The sequence below is a fragment of the Pipistrellus hanaki genome (genome assembly GCF_964339955.1).
Source record: "Pipistrellus hanaki genome assembly, chromosome: 8".
NCBI lineage: Eukaryota > Metazoa > Chordata > Mammalia > Chiroptera > Vespertilionidae > Pipistrellus > Pipistrellus hanaki.
Genome location: NC_140510.1, coordinates 48,464,169 through 48,484,219, shown reverse-complemented (window position 1 = coordinate 48,484,219; position 20,051 = coordinate 48,464,169). Strand labels below are relative to the sequence as shown.

At 35.0% G+C, this 20,051-nt stretch overlaps 1 protein-coding gene across 2 annotated transcripts in view; it reads left to right on the top strand.

Annotated features, from left to right (window-relative positions):
* LNPK (lunapark, ER junction formation factor) overlaps window positions 1–20,051 on the top strand; it is a 64,083-nt gene that overhangs the window by 23,134 nt on the left and 20,898 nt on the right. For both annotated transcript variants that reach the window (XM_084892667.1, XM_084892668.1), the window contains exons 6-8: window positions 5,048–5,088; window positions 13,181–13,264; window positions 13,347–13,398. In XM_084892667.1, the coding sequence (XP_084748793.1) occupies window positions 5,048–5,088; window positions 13,181–13,264; window positions 13,347–13,398 (177 nt within the window). The remainder of the gene's footprint in view (window positions 1–5,047; window positions 5,089–13,180; window positions 13,265–13,346; window positions 13,399–20,051) is intronic.

Genomic DNA, 20,051 nt, shown 5'->3' with positions numbered 1-20,051 from the left:
ACAAAACCACACAAAAATGTATTGATACCTGGCCACTCTCACCTGATTGTTTCACTTTATGGAGAAAATAGATGTAAACAGATGAGAGCTACCTCTTTCACTAAATATATCATTAGCTCCATCTATTATACTTCATGAAATTCTGGAAGAATGACTTTGATTCTGTATGTGGCTAAGCCCTCCATTTATGCCCTGGATTTTAGATGCTCTCTGGCCATCTCAAAAACTTTGCTCTTATAATTACCCTTTCCTAGAATTATCCTCTCTTTTGTATAACCTGTTTCTGTTGGATATTCTCTATTGGCATTTAATTCTGCCTTAATGCAATCATCTAGAAAGAAAAAACAGAGATACATTGATGTGAGAGAGAAACATGGATCGGTTGCTTCCCACACACTACCTGACTGGGGATTGAATGTGCAATCTAAGTATGTGCCCAGCCTGAGAATCAAATCTGCAATTGAAGTGAGGTAACACTCCAGTTAACAGCTATCTGGCCAGGGCTATATAACCAGTCTATTTTAAATCAGATCTTGTGTGTCTTTAAAATTTCTAATGGCTTCTAATGGTAACAAAAGTAAAATTGAATTCTTACCTCAATTTTCTGGTCTATCAGTTAATAATGTGGATTTTATAATCAAAGAAAACACGATAATTTCAAGAAAAACTTCAAAAGTGCTTTATTCAAAGTAATGTCCATCGTTAGCTACACATTTCCCCCATCTTTCAGGTAATTTGTGGATACCATCCCAATAGAACTTTTCTTGTTTTGAGGCAAACCTATCAGAGACCTAATTTTCCACTTCTTTGTACCGTTTGAAGTACTGCATGTGCCATCCATCGGAACAAGTGGTAATCTGAAGGAGCAAGGTCTGATGTATTGGGCGGGTGGGTTAATACTTCCCAGGCAAGATCTTTTAATGTGACTTTAACTGGTTTTGAAGTGTGTGATGGTGTGTCGTCATGAAGCAAAATTACTTTGCCATGTCTTCTGGCACATTCTGGTCATTTCACGATCAAAGCGTGGTTCAAATTGATTTTTTGTTGTCAGTATCAAGCAGTATTAATGATTTCACCAGGTTTTAGAAGCTCATAATATACCATACCTTCCTGATCCCACCAAATGCAGAGCATTGTCTTCTTTCCAAAGCGTTTTTCCTTGCAGTTGATGTTGATGGTTGACTTGGATCAACCCATGATTTTGTGCATTTGGGATTCTCAGAATAAGTCTACTTTTCATCACGAGTCACAATTTGATGCAAAAAAGACTTTCTTTCATACCGTTGAAACAACATTTCACTGATGACTTTTTGGTTTTCCATTTGTCTTTCGTTCAGTTGATGTGGTACACATTTTTCTTCCTTTAAAATCTTTCCCATTGCTTGTAAACAATTGGAAAGTGTTTGCTGAACAATGTTTAATCTTTCTGCAAGTTGTTTTTCAGTTTGACATGCATCTTCATCTAATAATGCTTGTAATTGTTGGTCTTCAAACTTTTTCGGTTGACCTGGACATTCTTTGTCTTTCACATCGAAGTCATCACTTTTAAAGCTTTTAAACCAGCGTTCACAAGTATCTTGAGATGGAGCATGTTCACCATAAGCTTCCTGAAGTATTCAGCAGCACTTTTCTTCAAAATAAAGTAATGAATTAAAACTTTCCACAAATGCTCTTTTTTTTTTTTTTGGTACAAAATTTGGCATTTTTAAGTGTAAAAATACCTATGATTTTAACACCTTCAGAACATTTGACACATGAAGTTTTGAAGCTTGTCAATACAACAAAATAGCATACATATCAAATCACATATACATCAACTTATGTGTAACGCCATCTACTGAAAAAAAAATCCGTATTATTAACTGGTACACCTGGAATGCCATTTCTCTAACTCCTTGCATTCTCCTTTTTTCATTTTTGCACCAAACATACTGGTCATCTTTTTGTCCTCCAAATAAATTTAAATTATCTGAGCCTCAGTTTCTTAATTTATAAAATGGAAAGAAATATTTGTTTTGGCAAGACTATTGCCAAGTACTGAACAAAACTACATGTAAAAGCATATAAATACTGTTAAGTGTTATACACTTGTGGCCTGATGGTACTAATTTTTCTTTTTCAAATCTTAATCTTTTAAAATGTTTCTTGCCTTAGTTAATGGGTTAAGACCCAGTATTATATTGAAGTGGGATAGCAGGTAAATTTGTCTAGTTCCTGATTAACCATTAAATAGGATATTTGATATGGTTAAAAAAATATTGATACTTTAAAAATCAGATTAAGGAAATTAAGTTTATTGTATTGTTTCCAGTGGTATTTAGTAATATAGTAGCTTCTGGAGGATAGTAAGAAGTTTAAAACAAATATACTTTCTGACTTCATGGAGCTAGCAAAATAGTAAAAAATTCAATAAGTCCTTAGAAACACTTTTCTAAGGAAATCAAATGTGTGAAGTTTTTTATTTAAACATTTTTATTTCACCAGATATTGAGTTTGCCATATATGCTTTTTTTCTCTTTTATTCAAATGTGTGAATGAAAGAGAAAGAGGCACATTAGGAGATGGTTATTATATAATAAGATTATGCTTTAAAATTTTACTTTAGGGATCCTTTTGTTTAAAATTTTTTTACTAATTTATTTGAATAGGTATTGCATATACATTTAATATAGACTTTATAAAAGATTGTCTTGCAGTCTTATACTTTCTTAGCATAAAGTCAGGGTATATATATATATATCTGAAGCTATTTGTCATGTGCTTGCCTTTTTTTGTTTGTCTTATTTCTTGCTTTTTGTTCTCTTTTAGTTTTATTTCCTTTGTTTTACAAGTTGGAAAGTATAGATTACATTAAGGGTTGGCAACTACAGCCTGTGAGCTAGGTCCTTGTATAGCTCATGATTTAGGAATGGTTTGAACATTTTTTTTTTAAAGTTCTTTATTGAAAGTATCACATATGTCTCCCTTTTCCCCATTGACCTCTCCAGGGCCACTCCCACTGCCCAGCACATGCCTTCACCCCCTAGTGTCTGTGTCCATTGGTTATGCTTTTATGCATGCATACAAGTCCTTTAGTTGGGTTTGAATATTTTTAAATCATTGAAAAAATTCAAAAGGATAATATTTTTTAGCATGTTAAATTTGTATGGAATTCAAATTTCTGTTTTTATTAAAATACAACCATACCCATTCATTTGTGTTGTGTATAGCTGCTTTCATTCTATAATGGCAGAATTGAGTAGTTATGACAGACTGTGCTGGTGCTCTCAACACTTTAGACTTGTTGCAGCATGCATGACAAATTACAGTGACATAGTTATAATTTGACAGCATTTCAAGTGCCACCTGTATTTCTGTATTGTGACAATTTTATTTTTTGTTACCAGTGCATATTCATCATATAAAAACAAGAATAGAAAATTGGACTTTGAATGTTGCACTTTTAGGGCACATTGGAGTGTAGATTTTATTATCAAAATGCTATAGTTTTTTTTGTCTCTTCATGCTCCCTTCTAATTGGACCCCTTCCATATTTTATGACCGTGCTTTTAAATTGGTCAGTCTTTTGCAGAATATCAGCTTCAAAGTCCAAAACCCATGTGGTGCCCCCCTTTTTCTCTCTCTCTTATCTTGTAACATCTATCTCCTGTGAACATGTTTACCTTTTCCAGCATTTGTTGGCATTTCTCTATCCTCTGTGAAAGTATGTTTCCTTTTCCCCCCACACTTGACTTTTCTTGATCCTCTGTGAATGTATGTCTTCCTCTCCCCTTATCCTGTGGCACTTTTCTATTCTCTGAATGTATGCCTTCTGGCGGCTCCAAGGCCTCACCTATGCATTCCTCCCCCATGGACTTATTCCTAAGACTTCCTAAACCTGCCTATTTTATTCCTAAAATTCCGTTCAATAATATGCTTTAAAATGGATATTCACATGTTTGTTATCCCAGTACTTGAATGGTATTTATAAATTTAATTAAAAATTAAGAACAGTTTAAATTCTCTTTGATAAAATGTTTGAATCAAGGTATAACTCCTTTTTTTCCAGCTGGAATAGTATTCCTCTTTGTACTAATTAAATATTTTTAGATAAAAACTCAAAATCTAAAATTAATTTGTAAAGCAGATGTTGACAGTATTTCTAGAGAAAAACTAGAAACCTAAAATACAATTGTAAAGCAGACATCTACATTCATAATTCATTTGAATTGATTCTTTACCATGCCAACCTAAAGCAGACAAATCTTAGAAAAGTTTAATTTTGAAAAGTGAATATTGTTCTCGTCCTTTCCAAGTGCCTCCTCAGGTATAATACTATAGATTTTCAAAGTATTTTCTTTATTAGTGCTCAATACATTGAAGATTGAATAACTTAATAATATATATCATTCACTTAATTCCTTATAAACAAAGAGAACATTTTTATTAGCAATATATAAAAAGATTTGGTGTTAATTTTATAAATTTGGGTGGGATAACGAAAGGAAGGAGAAGTAACAGTAATGTTTCTGAAAACTGAATAATATATTTTTAAATTTGGAAAAATGTTGTAGTCTGTGTTAAGGCAATTTTTCTCTCTATTTAAGTAGCTTGTAATATACACTAAGTGGCCAGATTATTATGGCCACATAAAGTGTGTATATCATATATAATAAAAGGCTAATATGAAAATTGTCCCTTCAATCAGGAGTTTGACCATCAGGCAGGCTGGCCAAACCCCCATGTCCCCTCCCCTTGGCCAGGCTGGCCATACCCCACCCATGCATGAATTCATGCACTGGGCCTCAAGTATATATGTGTATACACTGAGTGCCCAGATTTTTATGCATTCAGAGATCATAATAATCTGGCCACTCAGTGTATAACATAGGCAAAATATGAAATATATATGGGTAAAGATTGAGGTCATTTTTATCTGTACATATCAGTGAGAAATACTAAAATGAGAAAGTTTTCTTGCAGTTGCTTAATGTTTATTATTTGTCACAATTTTTTGTTTAAGTATCTTAATATCTCACTTAGCTTTGATTTAAATCTCTTTTTCTAGATGAAGCATTGGATGATTTAAAATCCCAGAAGAAAAAAATAGTAAGTGAACTGTTACTTAAAGTTAATTTATGTAAAACTGATAAAGAACTGAATAATGTTTATATGTTGTAAGTAACGACTTCTAAGAAACAAATATGATTTTGGATGAAGCTAAATTATGAATATTTTTGCTAGTTAAGACAGGAAAAAGTAGCTAGATGGACTTTTCAGATCCTGAGAATTTATATGGAAGATGAGAAGTAAGTAAATGAATCAAATTGGAGCACTAAATAAGGCAGAGGGATGAAAAGTTGTGTCCAGATTGATTATTGATTAGGGGCAAAAAAGGACCAAACATTTATATATGTCAGTTCTTAGTTTTCTTGACATGATAAGGGTAAGAGAGGGAATCAAGAAGATTGATTGTAAGAGAAATTTAACATGAAAAGGCTTAAGAAAGGGGGAAATAGAGATTTTTCCCCGTTTGGTTTCTTTCATTTTTTTGTCAGCAACTCAGATTACTTGGGTAGCTAATGTGGGGCAGCTAAATGCATACTTCGGATATGTTAGAAGGAGGGCCAAGAATGAGAGAAAGAGCCCTAGATATTTAGAGGTTTATATATTAGTAGTCTCTAACAAGTTAGTTAAACTTAGCTTTTGACTTGAATTTACATGTATTTTTTTCATGTAATTTTTTTGAAATATGAAAGTGATAATTGATATCGGTAGTACTGTCATGTTAATTAGATGCAAATGATGAATATATTTTAGTCTAAATGTAATATGTTACAATTATGTATGAAATAAGTAAAATTAATATAGTTAAGATTAATGTTAAACATTGTTCTGTGAATTGGTAGTAAAAGACATTGGTCCTGAGGGTTTTAAGTACCTGAAAAAAAAAGAAACTAAGTTCGAAAGGCTTTCTTATCTGTTTCGTTTACTGTTTCTTCAATGTTCTATGAGGTATTTATCAAAATTGCATTAACATTTTTCATGGTCCTAAATTGAAACAAATATTTTCATTATATTGTATTATGTTTCTGGCATTTTGTACATTATGGAGCAGCTAGAATTCTAAGTGAGGAAATACTTCACTTATATGTGGAATCTAAAGAGCAATGTAAATGAACAAAACAGAAATGGACTCACAGACACAGATAACAGAATGATAGTTGCCTGAGGGGAGGGAAGTTGGGGGGCTGGGTGAAAAAGGTGAAGGGATTGTACCGATTGGTAGTAACAAATTAGTCATGGAGATGTAAATTGCAACATAGGAAATATAGTCAATATGTAATAACTATGTATTGCACCAGATGTGTACTGGAAATACTACAGGGAACACTTTGTAAAGTGATTGTCTAACCATTATGCTGTACACCTGAAACTAATAGAAAATAATCCTATCTATTAATAGAATAATATGCAAATTTACCATCATTCCCAAGACAAACATGGCGGCCCCCATAGCCACAAGACGGTGGTGCCCAGTCCCTTCTGCCCCGCTCCTAGAGTGTCTGGCCTGTCTGCAGGAGCAGCGAGGCTGGATCTGCCTTCAGAGGAGGCAGATCCAGCCTCCCAGCTCCACCACTGCTGTAGTGTCTGGGCCTGTCAGCCCCGCCAGGGTTGGGGGGACCAAGTAGTGAGGCTTGATCTGCCCTCAGACATGGCAGAAAGAACCCGGACAGCAGGGCATGGAGGCTTCCTTAGTGCAGCAGCAGCAGGGAAGCCCCAGGCTCAGCAAACAGAGCCCGAACAGCGGGGCATGGAGGTTTCGTGTGCAGGGTGATGATGGAGGAAGCCCCAGTCCTGGCAAACAGAGTCAGGGCAGCAGGGCTTGGGGACTTCCTTAGCGTGGCAGCGGTGATGGGAGCCCCGCTAAGCCCGGCAGTCAGAGCCCAGACAGAAGGACATGGAGGCTTCATTTGCAGGGTGATGGTGGAGGAAGCCCCAGGCCTGGTAAACAGAGTCAGGGCAGCAGGGCTTGGGGACTTCCTTAGCGTGGTGGTGGCGACGGGAGCACCCCCAGGCCCAGCAGTCAGAGCCCAGACAGCAGGGCATGGAGGTTTCCTTAGTGCTGCAGTGGTGGGGAAGTCCCCAGACATGGCAGACAAATCCCAGACAGCAGGGCTTGGGGGCTTCCTTAGCAAGGTGGCAGCGGGAACACCTCGAGGCCCCACAGACAGAGCCAGGACAATAGGGCATGGGTGCTTCCTTACTGTGTTGGCGAAGCCCCCAGGCCTGGCAGACACATCACACTGCAGGGCATTGGGCTTTCCTTCACATGGTGCATGGTGGAGGCAGGCAGAGAGCAGAAAGAAGGGCATGGGGGATTCATATCCACCCCCATGTACGAATTTCATGCACTGGGCCTCTAGTATTGAATGTAATCTTTAATTGAGAAAAAAACCAAAGTGAGGAAATACTGATGGTTCTCAGTAATTAGAAGTTGTGATATGATTGATATAGTTTTCTGATATGATAAAAAGGAGCGGGTTGTGGTGGGCAGAGTGGGTTGTAGTGGTCAGAGCCAAGCCCTGTATGTACTAAAATGGAGAAGTATTGGTTAAAGTAGAAAAGAGTAGGAAGACAAAAGAAAAAAAGAGAAAAAAACACAGAAGAAAATAAAAAATTCCAAATGATGGGAAACAATTCCCATAGTAGTGGCATCACATCACTGGAAAACAGAATCTTGGAGCAAACTTGGAAAATTCTATGAAAGGGCAAGGCAAGCTATTTACTAATTCTTTAATAGCCATTGAAGGACTCACAGCATAAAAGGTGCTTCATTTAGGTGTGACAATAGGAAAATTCATTTCAGGGTTCAATAGTTGAATATTGAAATGGATTATGAAGCATTAGTATTAACAATAGTTCAGTATGGCATTTTTCTTATAGTATGATTAAAGAAAACAAGTTGGCTGTTGTAACTTATTTTATTAGAAAAATAAGTTGGCTGTTGTAACTCACTTTATTAATTAGGGACCACGATTTACATTGACTTGAATGTTGCTGGTAATGATACTGTTGCTACTGGGAACTAGTCTCTGGCCTTTGTTGCTGGAGCACTTAACAAAGCTGCTTTGTTTGAGTAGCTTTACACTTTGTTTAGAACAATAGGCTTGTTAAGGGTGAAATAGTAGTAGGCCAGGGCTAGCTAATGATTGTGCTGGTTCTGAGAAGAAAAAGAAGGGACATTAGTTTGAGCAAAAGCTAAATAATCAAACTGGTCTTGTTCATTGATGTTGAAGTTTCCACTCTACATCTATAGCTTTAAAAATACTTTTATTGTTTAAATGTCTGCAGGAAAATGACTATCAGTTTAAAATTATTAACCTCTTTTATTAACAAAATTAATATACTATATTTACTACTTGATATTTTATTATAGGTGGTTTTCTTAGGGATGCATCTCTTTAATATGATTAGATTTTTAATGTAATGTGTAATTTGTAAAAGTATAATTTTTAACAATGATCGTGAATTATCAATTGATTAAAAAGTTAAATTACTAAAAAGTTAAATTACTTAGAAAGAAAAATGAGTAACATCTTAATAGTGTTTTAAATCTAAGAACTTAATGTAAATAAAGCTAGGAATTAATCTTCAGTTATCTAAAAAAACTGCCAAGTCTGGATGTGTATATTTTGCCACTCACATATTTTGTGGTCTTTAAATTAAAAAAAAAAAATCATTGTTCAGTATATAATCCCTCTGCATCCATGAGCATCCTATCAAAACAATTCAAAAGCAAGATAGAACACATGAGTCAAAATGAACTCTTTAAATGGCTTCATGAAAATGCCATGTGTTTTCCAAGATAGCATGTGGTAACTTCTTTCTGGCATTTCTCAGGAAATTTACCAAATCCTAAAAAAAATGAGTTGAGAAATTGGAAACATGGAAAGAAGTGTTATAATTCTCAGCTACAAATATTACTGGTTCAAAAGAATCCACTAATGTCACTTGAAAACAAGAGCAAGAAATGCTTACATTCTGAGCTGTAAGTTAATGTGGACGTTTCTGGAAACAGGACCATATACAAGAGAAGTGGAACAATTTAATTAGTCTTGCTCTTGTGGCCATGTTTTAACTATGTTTTATGGTCCTGTCTTATTAATGGTGAGTTGTTCTCATAAATAAATATTAGTAAGCTTATAAATCTAGTATTTTGGAAATAAAGGATGTCCTTAAATTGGCAATTTCAGCATGTGATTCTGTGTAATGTTTCAAATATTACATTTTTATATTGTCCAATAATGTTTGCTGGCATTTTGCAGTGTTTGAATATTCATCATAGGCTACAGATCTCTGTAAATACTTTAACAAAAAAGTGCAGAGAGAGAAAAGTTGTGACTATTATTGTGAAATACTCCTATATGAAATCAGAAAATGTTGTAAAATCTGAATTAGTCAATACAATATTGATATCAACAGCAAAACCCAAGTCAGGGTAAACAGACAATATTTTCATTGTTGTAAAAAGATGAGTTTAATGTTACAACATGTATCCTAATGCTCTGAATACCTTTCATCACATTCTTAATAATTTGACCTAAGCCAATGCAAAATGAAAGAAAATTTTCTACATTTGGGATATTTGTCATGAAACAGAAGTCAAGAATATTGTCTAAGACAATAATTTGTATATTTTAAAATTTTATTTCAATGATAACTTAAATATCAAATATGTGTGAAATCATCTTTCAAAATTAAAAATAAATTTTAAAGTTTAATCCTCCATTTTTAAATCTTTAAATTGATTTCAGAGAGAGGAAGGGAGAGGAAGAGAGAGATAGAAACATCAATGATGAGAGTATCATTCATTGGCTGCCTCCTGCACACCCCCTACTGGGGATCGAGCCTTCAGCCCAGGCATGTACCCTGGGCATGTACCCAGGAATGGAATAGTGACCTCCTGGTTCAGTGAGTTGAAGCTCAACCACTGAGTGACACTAGCCAGGCTCAAAATTAAAATGTTTTTGACATTTATTTTTTGTTAGTGTTTCCTTTTAGGAAACACACTTGCTTAAAATCTTTCTAGATGATGAAGAATGGAGATGTGCTTTGGACCCAATTCTTTAGACTTCAAAGTTTGTTTATTTTCTCCTTAGTCTCCATTGCCCTAGGAATTGTGTCTCTGAAGATATTGCTATGACATATGTCTGCTATTTTGCTGCCTATGGAGTCTTGTAGGATTTTTATGGTTTCCCGTCTTACATTTAAGTCCTTTAGACATTTTGAGTTTGTTTTTGTGTAAGGTGTAAGTTGGTGATCTAGTTTCATTTTTTTGCATGTATCTGACTAATTTTACCAGCACCACTTATTGAAAAGACTGTCTTGACTCCATTGTATGCTCTTGCCTCCTACGTCAAATATTAATTGAGCATAATAGCTTGGGTTGATTTCTGGGTTCTCTGTTATGTCTGTTCTTCTGCCAGTACCAGGCAGTTTTGAGAACAGTGGCTTTGTAATATAGCTTGATATCTGGTATTGTGATCCCTCCAACTTTGTTTCTCTTTCTCAGGATTGCTGTTGCTATTCCGGGTCTTTTTTTATTCCAGATGAATTTTTGGAGAGTTTGTTCTTGGTCTGTGAAATATGCTGTTGGTATTTTAATGAGGATTGCATTGAATCTATAAGTTGCTTTGGTAGTATGGACATTTTAATGATGTTGATTCTACCAGTTTATGAACACGATATGTTCTTCCATTTGTTTATCTCTTTTTTCAGTGTCCTGTAGTTTTCCACTTATAGGTTTTTTTTACCTCCTTAGTTAAGTTTATTCCTAGGTATCTTAAATTTTTTTTTTGTGTGTGCAGTAGTAAATGGAATTGTGTTTTTTTTTTTTAGTTGCTCTTTCTGTGAGTTCATTATTGCTGTATTAAAAAAACAATAGATTTCTGGGTGTTAATTTTGTATCCTGCTACATTGCTGAATTCATTTATTAAATTTAGTAGTTTTTTGATGGAGTCTTTAGGGTTTTCTATGTACAATATTATGTCATCTGTGAATAACGATAATTTTACTTCTTTTCTAATTTGGATGCCCTTTATTTCTTCTTTTTGTCTGATCGCTATAGCTAGCACTTCCAGTACTATGTCTAACAAGAGTGGTGAAAGTGGGCATCCCTGTCTTGTTCCTGTTCTTAGGGGAAATGCTTTTTGTTTTTGCCCATTGAGTATGATGTTGGCTGTAGATTTGTCACATAAGGCTTTTATTATGTTGAGGTATGATCCCTCTATTCCCACTTTGCTGAGAGTTTTTATCAAGAAAGGGTGTTAGATTTTGTCAAGGGTGTTTTTCTGCATCGATTGACATGATTATGTGACTTTTGTTTCTCAATTTGATGTGTCACATTTATTGATTTGCGGATATTGTACCAGCCTTGCATCCCCGGAATAAACTCCACTTGGTCATAATGTAAGATCTTTCTAATGTGATGCTAGATCCGATTTTCCAGAATTTTGTTGAGGATTTTAGTAACTGTGTTCATGAGGGATATTGGCCTGTAGTTCTCTTTCTTTGTGGTCTTTATATGGTTTTGGAATTAGGGTAATGCTGACTTCATAGAAAGAGATTGGAAGTGTGCCTTCCTCTTGAATTTTTTGGGATAGTCTGAGGAGATAGGTTTTAGTTCTTCTTTGAATGTTTGATAGAACTCTCCTATAAAGCTTTCTGAAATAGAGCTTTTGTTTGCTGGACGATTTTTGATTACTGCTTCAGTTTCATTGGTAGTTATCTATATATAAATAATTTCTATCACTATATAAAGTTCTGTTGCTACAACACTTGTCTAAAACTTCAAAAATTAATTTGTGGAGATCAGGGATTCAGTTATTTGATATCCTATATAGATTATGTTTATTTGGGGATATATTCTATCATATATCCTTTCTCTAACTTCACTACCAACTTTTCCCCAACTCTAAAGTGATACTTTCCTTACATCAGAAGATTAAATTTCCCTGCTTTGAGAATTTATTATAATTTTGAAATAGGAAAATGTTTTAGTTTCACTAAATCTAGGTTAATAAATCATTCATCTAAGCACTTAGCTGCTTAAATGTTAAATTGAGTTTTTCATGAGGAATCTATTAATTACTATTCTGGCAACATATTTTTAACTGTATTTTTTAATTTGGTATGTGTGTTCTGTGTTGCATATTAAAATAAAAGTCCTTTGGGATATGACATTTAATGAATCCAAGGTGCTATCAGTGGTCATTGAGAAGGAAAAGGTCCAGTTCCAATGTTTGCAAGAGCGTTTTATTCCACACATTAGCTATTTGTTATAACTTGACTGTCTTGTACTAAACTTAAATTTTTTTTGATATTGGGCCATAACTGCTAAAATGATACTTTACTAGTAATTACTTTAAAATTAAACCCAGTATTAACCCATAAAGTGACTTGAGTGCATTGTAAATAAATGCTATAATAATGAAGTATTTTAATTAAATTCTCTAGTGTGAGCATAGAACTCAGTAAAATTTTAACTTTAATTATTAGTATGTTCATGTTTTTTTTTTTCTCTTTAAAGTTATTTGATTCTAAGTATAAAAACAGGGAGCTTTAGCTTTTAAAGTAATTTGAGCAAATTCCATGGCTGTTCTCCCAGTTTAGTGAGTGTTCACTGCATTTGCAGCAAGCTAATTGCTTCTGCTAATAAATAATCTAAAATCGATGCTGACAGCAGTTAATTGGCACAGAGATTTTATTTTGTAAAGCTCTTGGCTAACGACCTTCTTTAAATTAATAGCATTAAGTGCTATGAGGAAATAAATCTAAGGAATTGCCTGTCATTTGCTTGTCATGTCTAATAACTTCCAATAATGATGGCTGATAGATTTTTGCACATTCCATTATTGAAGTTGGTGCATGTAATTATTCTCCTCATTATATGTAAACAATTAGCAATATTTGGTATTTCCTTGCAGTAAAACTGTTAAATACAAGTAACATATTAGAGGTTAGAAGTCATTTTAAAATCTGGATTTTAATTATTTGTATGTAGGAAGTCTTTCATGCTATCTGGATATATTATGTGCTGTTTATTTTAAGCCTATACTTGAATACTTTTTGAATGGGACTTATAAAATAAGTTGTGTGTGTTTTAAAATGTGGAATTTATGGAAATTTTTGTTTGCAGCTTGAAGAAGTCATGGAAAAAGAAACTTATAAAACAGCTAAATTAATTCTTGAAAGGTTTGATCCAGATTCAAAGAAAGCAAAGGTAAGGATGTGATACCACTACTATTTTATTATAAACTGCACATTGTAATAGATCACTGTAATAACATTATTGCAATTGACAGGAGTTTGAGCCGCCATCTGCTGGACCAGATGTAACTGCAAGACCTGGACAAGGTAAATAACTTTGTAGAAACTGCTGCTGCTGTTGGAAAGACCCATATTTCCCCAAGTGAGTTAAAAATGTGTTAGAGGTGTATAAAAACTTATGTAGAATGCTTTTTTGTTAATTTTTATTTGGTAATTTGGGGTATGACCTGGAATGATGGCAATATGTTTATCTCATTTTGATTTTATAGGATTATGTTGACAAATAAAGATGTTTTCTATTCAGATTAAATATACAGTTGGTTTAATTTTTAAAATCTAAGTAATTTAAACAATATTTTAAAATTATTTTTTCTCTTCTAAGTAAGGATTTCTTGGAACATCTATTTTTAAGAAAATTTTTACATTTTTATTATTTTTTGAGATTAAGTTTAATGAAGATTTTTGTCAAATTTGAAGTTTCTTCTGAAATAGCACTTTTATTTAGGAAGAGAAAATAATTTAGAAATGAGGAAAAATTGAATTACTGCTACTTAATAACATTAACTCTTTTGGAGGTTATATTGCCAAATTATTAGTGAAATCATCACAATTTTGTTATTAATTATTACGTAAACTTTAAAAGTCGTTATTTTAAGTGGTTACATAAAGTTTTCCCAAGACTGCCATGTAAAAGATATTTTGAGTTTGCATTGGCTTTCTCTTTGTTCTCTTGTCTAGAATAAAATAATATAGTTTGTAAGGATTTTGTTGCAATATAGACTGTGCTATTTAAAAATTTTTAACATTTATTCTTATAAATCATCAGAATTGTAGTCTGATTATAAAGTTGGGATGACATATAGAACTTTGAGAAGTCAATTCTTTTATAAATGTCTCCAAAGACTCCGTATTCTAAATAAGCTATAATAGTTTTAAGTTTTCTAATTGGGAAGAATCCCATCCTCTCCCATAATTCCATAAACAGGATTTTAGTTTTTAGAAACATTAGCTTGCTCTTTTGATAAATGTAAAAGCTTACATATGATTAAGATAAATAGGCATCAATACTTTCAATGAAACTCTTACTTCCATAATCAGTTTAAATTTTCTACTTAAATTTAAACTTTTTCCTAATAATTATAAAAAACTTTTTTTTTTTTTTTTTGTCTAGGCTATGTTTCTGTATTTATACAATATTTTGTATAACTGGGACTAACTTTTCAAAAATACTTTTTAAGTAATCTTAGTGAATATATTTTTAAAATGTGATATTTTACAGCTGTTTAAAAAATCTGTTGCTAGCAGTTATTTAAAGAAAAATATGACCTTTTCACTCTAATACAGATATATGATTCCCTTTCCTGACATTCTTAAATATTTATTAATATTTAGGCAACATAAGTTTCTTCAAGAAGCTAAACTTACCTTTGCTTAGAAGCTTTGATATTTAAATACATTTTTTCCTTCTGATGTCGTGTCATAATTATAGAAAAACCATTGCTAAAAACAACAACAATAAAACTTATTGTTGGTGGTCTCTCTGCTTTAGAATATTCTGCTTTCAAATATTTTCTGGAGAATTAACATTTAGCTACATATAAATGAAGGGTTCATTTAAAAGAATGTATTAAATAACTTATGTGCAAGCACCATGGAGAATAAACAGATGATTATAATATGGTTTTTTACTTTAAGAAGCTGATAATCTTTAAGAAGATTTATTCTGGAGTGTATTGTTCCAGTATTCCTGGCTCTACTAGGTCTATGTAATTAACTGCTTTTTAGAGTTGAGGTGATAAAGAATAGAGTTAATTTTGGACCTATATGTTTGAAATGCCTGTTAGACATCCAAGTGGCGATATTAAGGAAACAGTTGAGTATGAGTCTGGCAAACAGGAATTATCTGGGCTGGAGATACAATTTGGGTGTCACTAGTATGTGGATGGTATTAAAACCATGAGACTGGATGTGATTACTACCGATGTTAAATGTGGAGAAAGAAAAGGACTAAGGCCACCCTAGGGTATGCTAACATTCAGCTGTTGGGAATAATGAAGATGAACTAGAAAAAGAAACTGAAAAGAGGTGGTCAGTAAGATAGGAAACCCAGGAGAGGTGGAGTCCTGGATAATAATTGAGTGTTTTAAGGTAGTGGTCATCTGTTACAAAAACTACTGCCAAACAAATTGAGGGTCAATAATTAACCATTGATTTTTAGTAATGTTGAGTTCTTTGGTGACCTTGAAGAATGGGGGCAAAAGCCTGATTAGTGTGGGTTTAAGAAAGTAAGGGAGAAGAGAAGTTGGAGACAATTGAACAAACAATTATTTTGAGTAAAAGGGAGTGGAAAAATAGGTAGCTGGAGGCAGAACCATTTGTGTTTCACCTGTTTTCTTAATGAGAATGCATGGATAAGGAAGATGTTGGAGTTATGAAGAGAAGGTATAAAATAATTCTCCAGCAGAGTATGAGAGTAAATAGGTTAGGAAAATATAGGAATGCCGGAGGACACTAACATCTACTTGAAGTTGATGGTCATCCATTTAAAGCATGTGTCTTTTCTAGTTGTGTTTAGCTGTATGTTACCAGGCATGGAGTAGGCAGAGAGTTGGCTTTAACCAGGAGTAAGATTTTGCCTAATGGATTGGATAAAGTGATAAAGGGGCAGGGAAGTGAAGTTGTGTTCAAAAAGGGAAGGATTATAATACTGTATTATGAAATCTAAGGTGAACATGAGGGAAATAAGGACAATGAGAGGGGAATAATGGACAGTCAGAGGTATTGGTAGTATTAAAATAAGGTTCTCAAACTACAGCCTGCAAATCTGGGCCCAAATCTCTTTTTTATGTCTCTTGAGCTTAGAATTGGTTTTTTATTTTTAAAATGTTCTAAAAAATAAATAAGAACAAGCTATGCAATAGAAACCACATATGGTCAACAGAGTATAAAATGTTTACTGTCTGACCCTTTACAAAATAGCTGGAAAGCTAAGTGTTTTGAGAGTGGGATGATTGAACTTGAGAGGAGTGCAGTTATTCTTAATGACTAGGATATAGGACTAGATGGTGACCATAGATAGGAGTGAATGACTGAAGTAGAGAGGCTGATAAGAATATTGGAGGATGCCATCTGTAGCTAAAATAAGTTCTTAACAGACCCTTCTACAATATATTTGTTTCAAAAAGGGAGTCACCTCTACATTCTCTTTACCTGTGTGTATAGCACTACATTTCTCTTAATGAAATTAACAAAAGAAAAGTCAATTGTATCCTGCCACAGGTAAATTTGAAATCAATAAGTATTGCAGAAAAATTTAATGGCTCTAGCAAATAGATTACAACTTCTTATTTAAGTAAGAGTTTAGAGTTTACTTACTTTGTGGCATATAGGGAAGATTAAAGTATAAATCATTAATCTTTTTTGAGAGCAAATGGAATGGCACTTTATATTTTGCTGTTTTTTGGGGAGGATATACATTTGATTAAGGAAATCTGGAAAACACCTTATAAAATAGCAAATTTTATGTTTTGGGGGTGACCAGGCCAGTAGGGGGGGCAGTTGGGGGTGACCAGGTCGGCAGTCGGGGGGGGGGGGCAGTTAGGGGCAACCAGGCCAGCAATGGGGGCAGTTAGGGTTAATCAGAATGGCACGCAGAGGTAGTGAGGGGTGATCAGGTTGTCGGGGGAGGCAGTTAGGGGTGACGAGGCAGGCAGGCAGGTGAGCAATTAGGAGCCAGTGGTCCAGGATTGTGAGATGGATGTCCGACTGCCAGTTTCGGTCAATTAGCATATCCCCGTTATTAGATAGGTTTAGTAAACTCACAATAAGCACCTGGTATAGTTCCTAGCAGATAGTAGGGATTGTTAAAGAGCAGCTACGCTAATGACAATAATGGTGATATGACCAAAACAATAGTACTTTAAGTGGTGAGTGATACTGTGGAAACTATGAAGTAGCACAAAAATCCGATTGTATTGTGTTGAGGAGTGAAATGTTGGGGAAGTTTTTCTTTTTTCAAAAAGCTTTTCCTTAACGGGAAGAAAGATTTTGGAGTCATTTTTGTTAATAAAAAGCCATCAACCTATTGAGAAAATAATTTCAATAGAGAAGTAGGATAGAAGCTATATTTAAAGGATCTTGGTATGAATAGGATTTGAAGATGATATAGTGAATGTAGGCTTTAGAAAAATTTGAAAGTAAAAGGAAGAGATGTCATATGCACATTCTTTATTATTTTGGTTATTTAAAGGAATTACATGTATACTAGAGGCCTGGTGCATGAAATTAGTGCACGGGGGAGGAGGGGAAGGGATGTTGTCCCTCAGCCCAGCCTGCACCTTCTCCAATATGGGACCCCTCGAGAGATGTCTGACTGCCCGTTTAGGCCCGATCCTAGTAGAATCCCGGGCCTAAATGGGCAGTCGAACATCCCTCTCATAATCCAGGACTTCTGGCTCCCAACTGCTTGCCTGCCTGCCCTCCTGATTGCCCCTAACCTTTTCTGCCTGCCAGCCTAATCACCCCCTAACCACTCCCCTGCCAGCCTGATTGATGCCTAACTGCTCCCCTGCCAGCCTTTTTGCCCTAACTGGGTCCCCCTCCCAACTGCCCTTCCCTGCAGACCTGGTCGCCCTCAACTTCCCTCCTCTGCCAGCCTGGTCACCCCTAACTGCCCTCCCCTGCAGGGTTGATCACCCCCAACTGCCCTCCCTTGCAGGCCTAGTCCCTCCCAACTGCCCGCCCCTGCTGGCCATCTTATGGTGGCCATCTTGAGTCCACATGGGGGCAGGATCTTTGACCACATGGGGCAGCCATCTTGTGTTTTGGAGTGATGGTCAATCTGCATATTACTCTTTTATTAGATAGGATAGACACCTGGTGCATGAGTAGGGCCAGCTGGTATGCCCAGAAGGGTGTCCTGGATCAGGGTGGGAGTTCTCTTGGGGTGTGGGGTGGCCTGGGAGAGGGGCCTGTGGTGGTTTGCAGGCCAGCCACGCCCCCCTGCGACCTAAGCAGAGGCCCTGGTATGTGGTATTTATTACCTTCTACAGTTGAAACTTTGTAGCCTGGAGTGGAGCCAAGCCGCCTGCTCACTTCATGGCTGCTGCCTTTTCTGTTTGGATTTGTTTACCTTCTATAATTGAAACTTTGTATCCTTGAGTGGAGGCTTAGGCCAGCAAGGGCAGGCTGAAAGCTTGGCTTCTTCCATTGCCTGGGAAACCCAAGCCTTCCTTCTGCTCTCTGTGGCTGCAGCCATCCTGTTTGGGGTTAATTTATATACTCGCTCTGATTGGCTGGTAGGTGTGGCTTGTGGATGTAGCAGAGGTATGGTCAGTTTGCATATTACTCTTTTATTAGATAAGATGCCAGATTGAGGTGGAATGCTTGGTAAATCTTTTTTTGGGATGCTACTTTATATTTAAATGTAGGAAATATTTAATATAACCAATCACTACTTTTTTGTGTACTAGAAACTTTTTGGCTTAGTAATAACACAAGGCATTTGTGAGTGGCTAAAAGTTGAGAAATCTTAGACATTTTATTATTTAAAATTGATGAGAGAGAGAGACATAGACAGAAATATCAGTGTGAGCGGGGGGGGGGGGAGAGAGAGAGAGAGAGAGAGAGAGAGAGATACATCAGTGAGAGAAACATTGCTTGGCTGCCTTTTGTATGCATCCCAACCGGGATTGAACTTGCAACCTGGGTATGTGCCCTGACCAGGAATTGAGCCCGCCACATTTTGCTGTATGGGATGACATTCCAACCAACTGAGCCATACTGACTAGGGAATAGCTTAGGTATTTTAAGTCAAACCTTACCAGAATATTTCATAACACTTTAGCAAGTGTTGTTTTAGATTGTATCACTAGCTATTTTTAACGATTGACATTTACCTCTTACTGAATTGGGATGACATAGGTTAATAAAATTATATAGGTTTCAGTTGTACAATTCTATAATACATCATCTACATATTGTATTGTGTGTTCACCACCCAAAGTTCAGTCTCCTTCCCTCAGCATTTATCCCCCTATATTCTCTTTTCCCTCCCTTTTCCCTCTAGTAATCACTATACTGTCTTTATTATCTGCTTTTTTTTTTTAAATGATGATACTATTTTCTCCCTTTCCTGACTCTTGTATATCATTTCTTCCCCATTGTCTGCCTATTTTTAAATTTATAAACAATTATGCTAATTTTCTTTTATGGAATGTTAAACATGGTATTCTTTGCTTACCAGTTAGTTATGAACCTTACCTTTTAGTAGCACATGAGTGATATTAAAAATGTGCTTTGGTTAATTTTCACAGGGTAAATGCACATTCAGAGGAAGCAGCCTTAGGTCTCCAAGAAGGAAAAAAGCTAATAGCTACTTTTAATATAACCTAATAAATGTTAAACTTTATCTGGAAGAAATGTCATTTTTTAAGTTGTGTTTTTATCTGAAAATTAGCTAAAAATAATTTATAATATTTGATGCCTTGTTTTGAAAATTAATTTAAATGAACAAACCTTAATATGAGTTTATTGATCTCAGTACCTTTTGTAGCATTTAATGGCTTTCCTAATGTGTAACTATCTTTTAAGGTGTCCCTTGTGAATTCCTTGTAATTATTAAGTGATCAAATAATTTGCAGGAGATATTAGGATACAGTAAATTCAGGTAAAATCTGAAACTTTCTATGTAAATTGCATGGAAAATAGCCAAATATAAAGATGGTTCTATTTATATAATG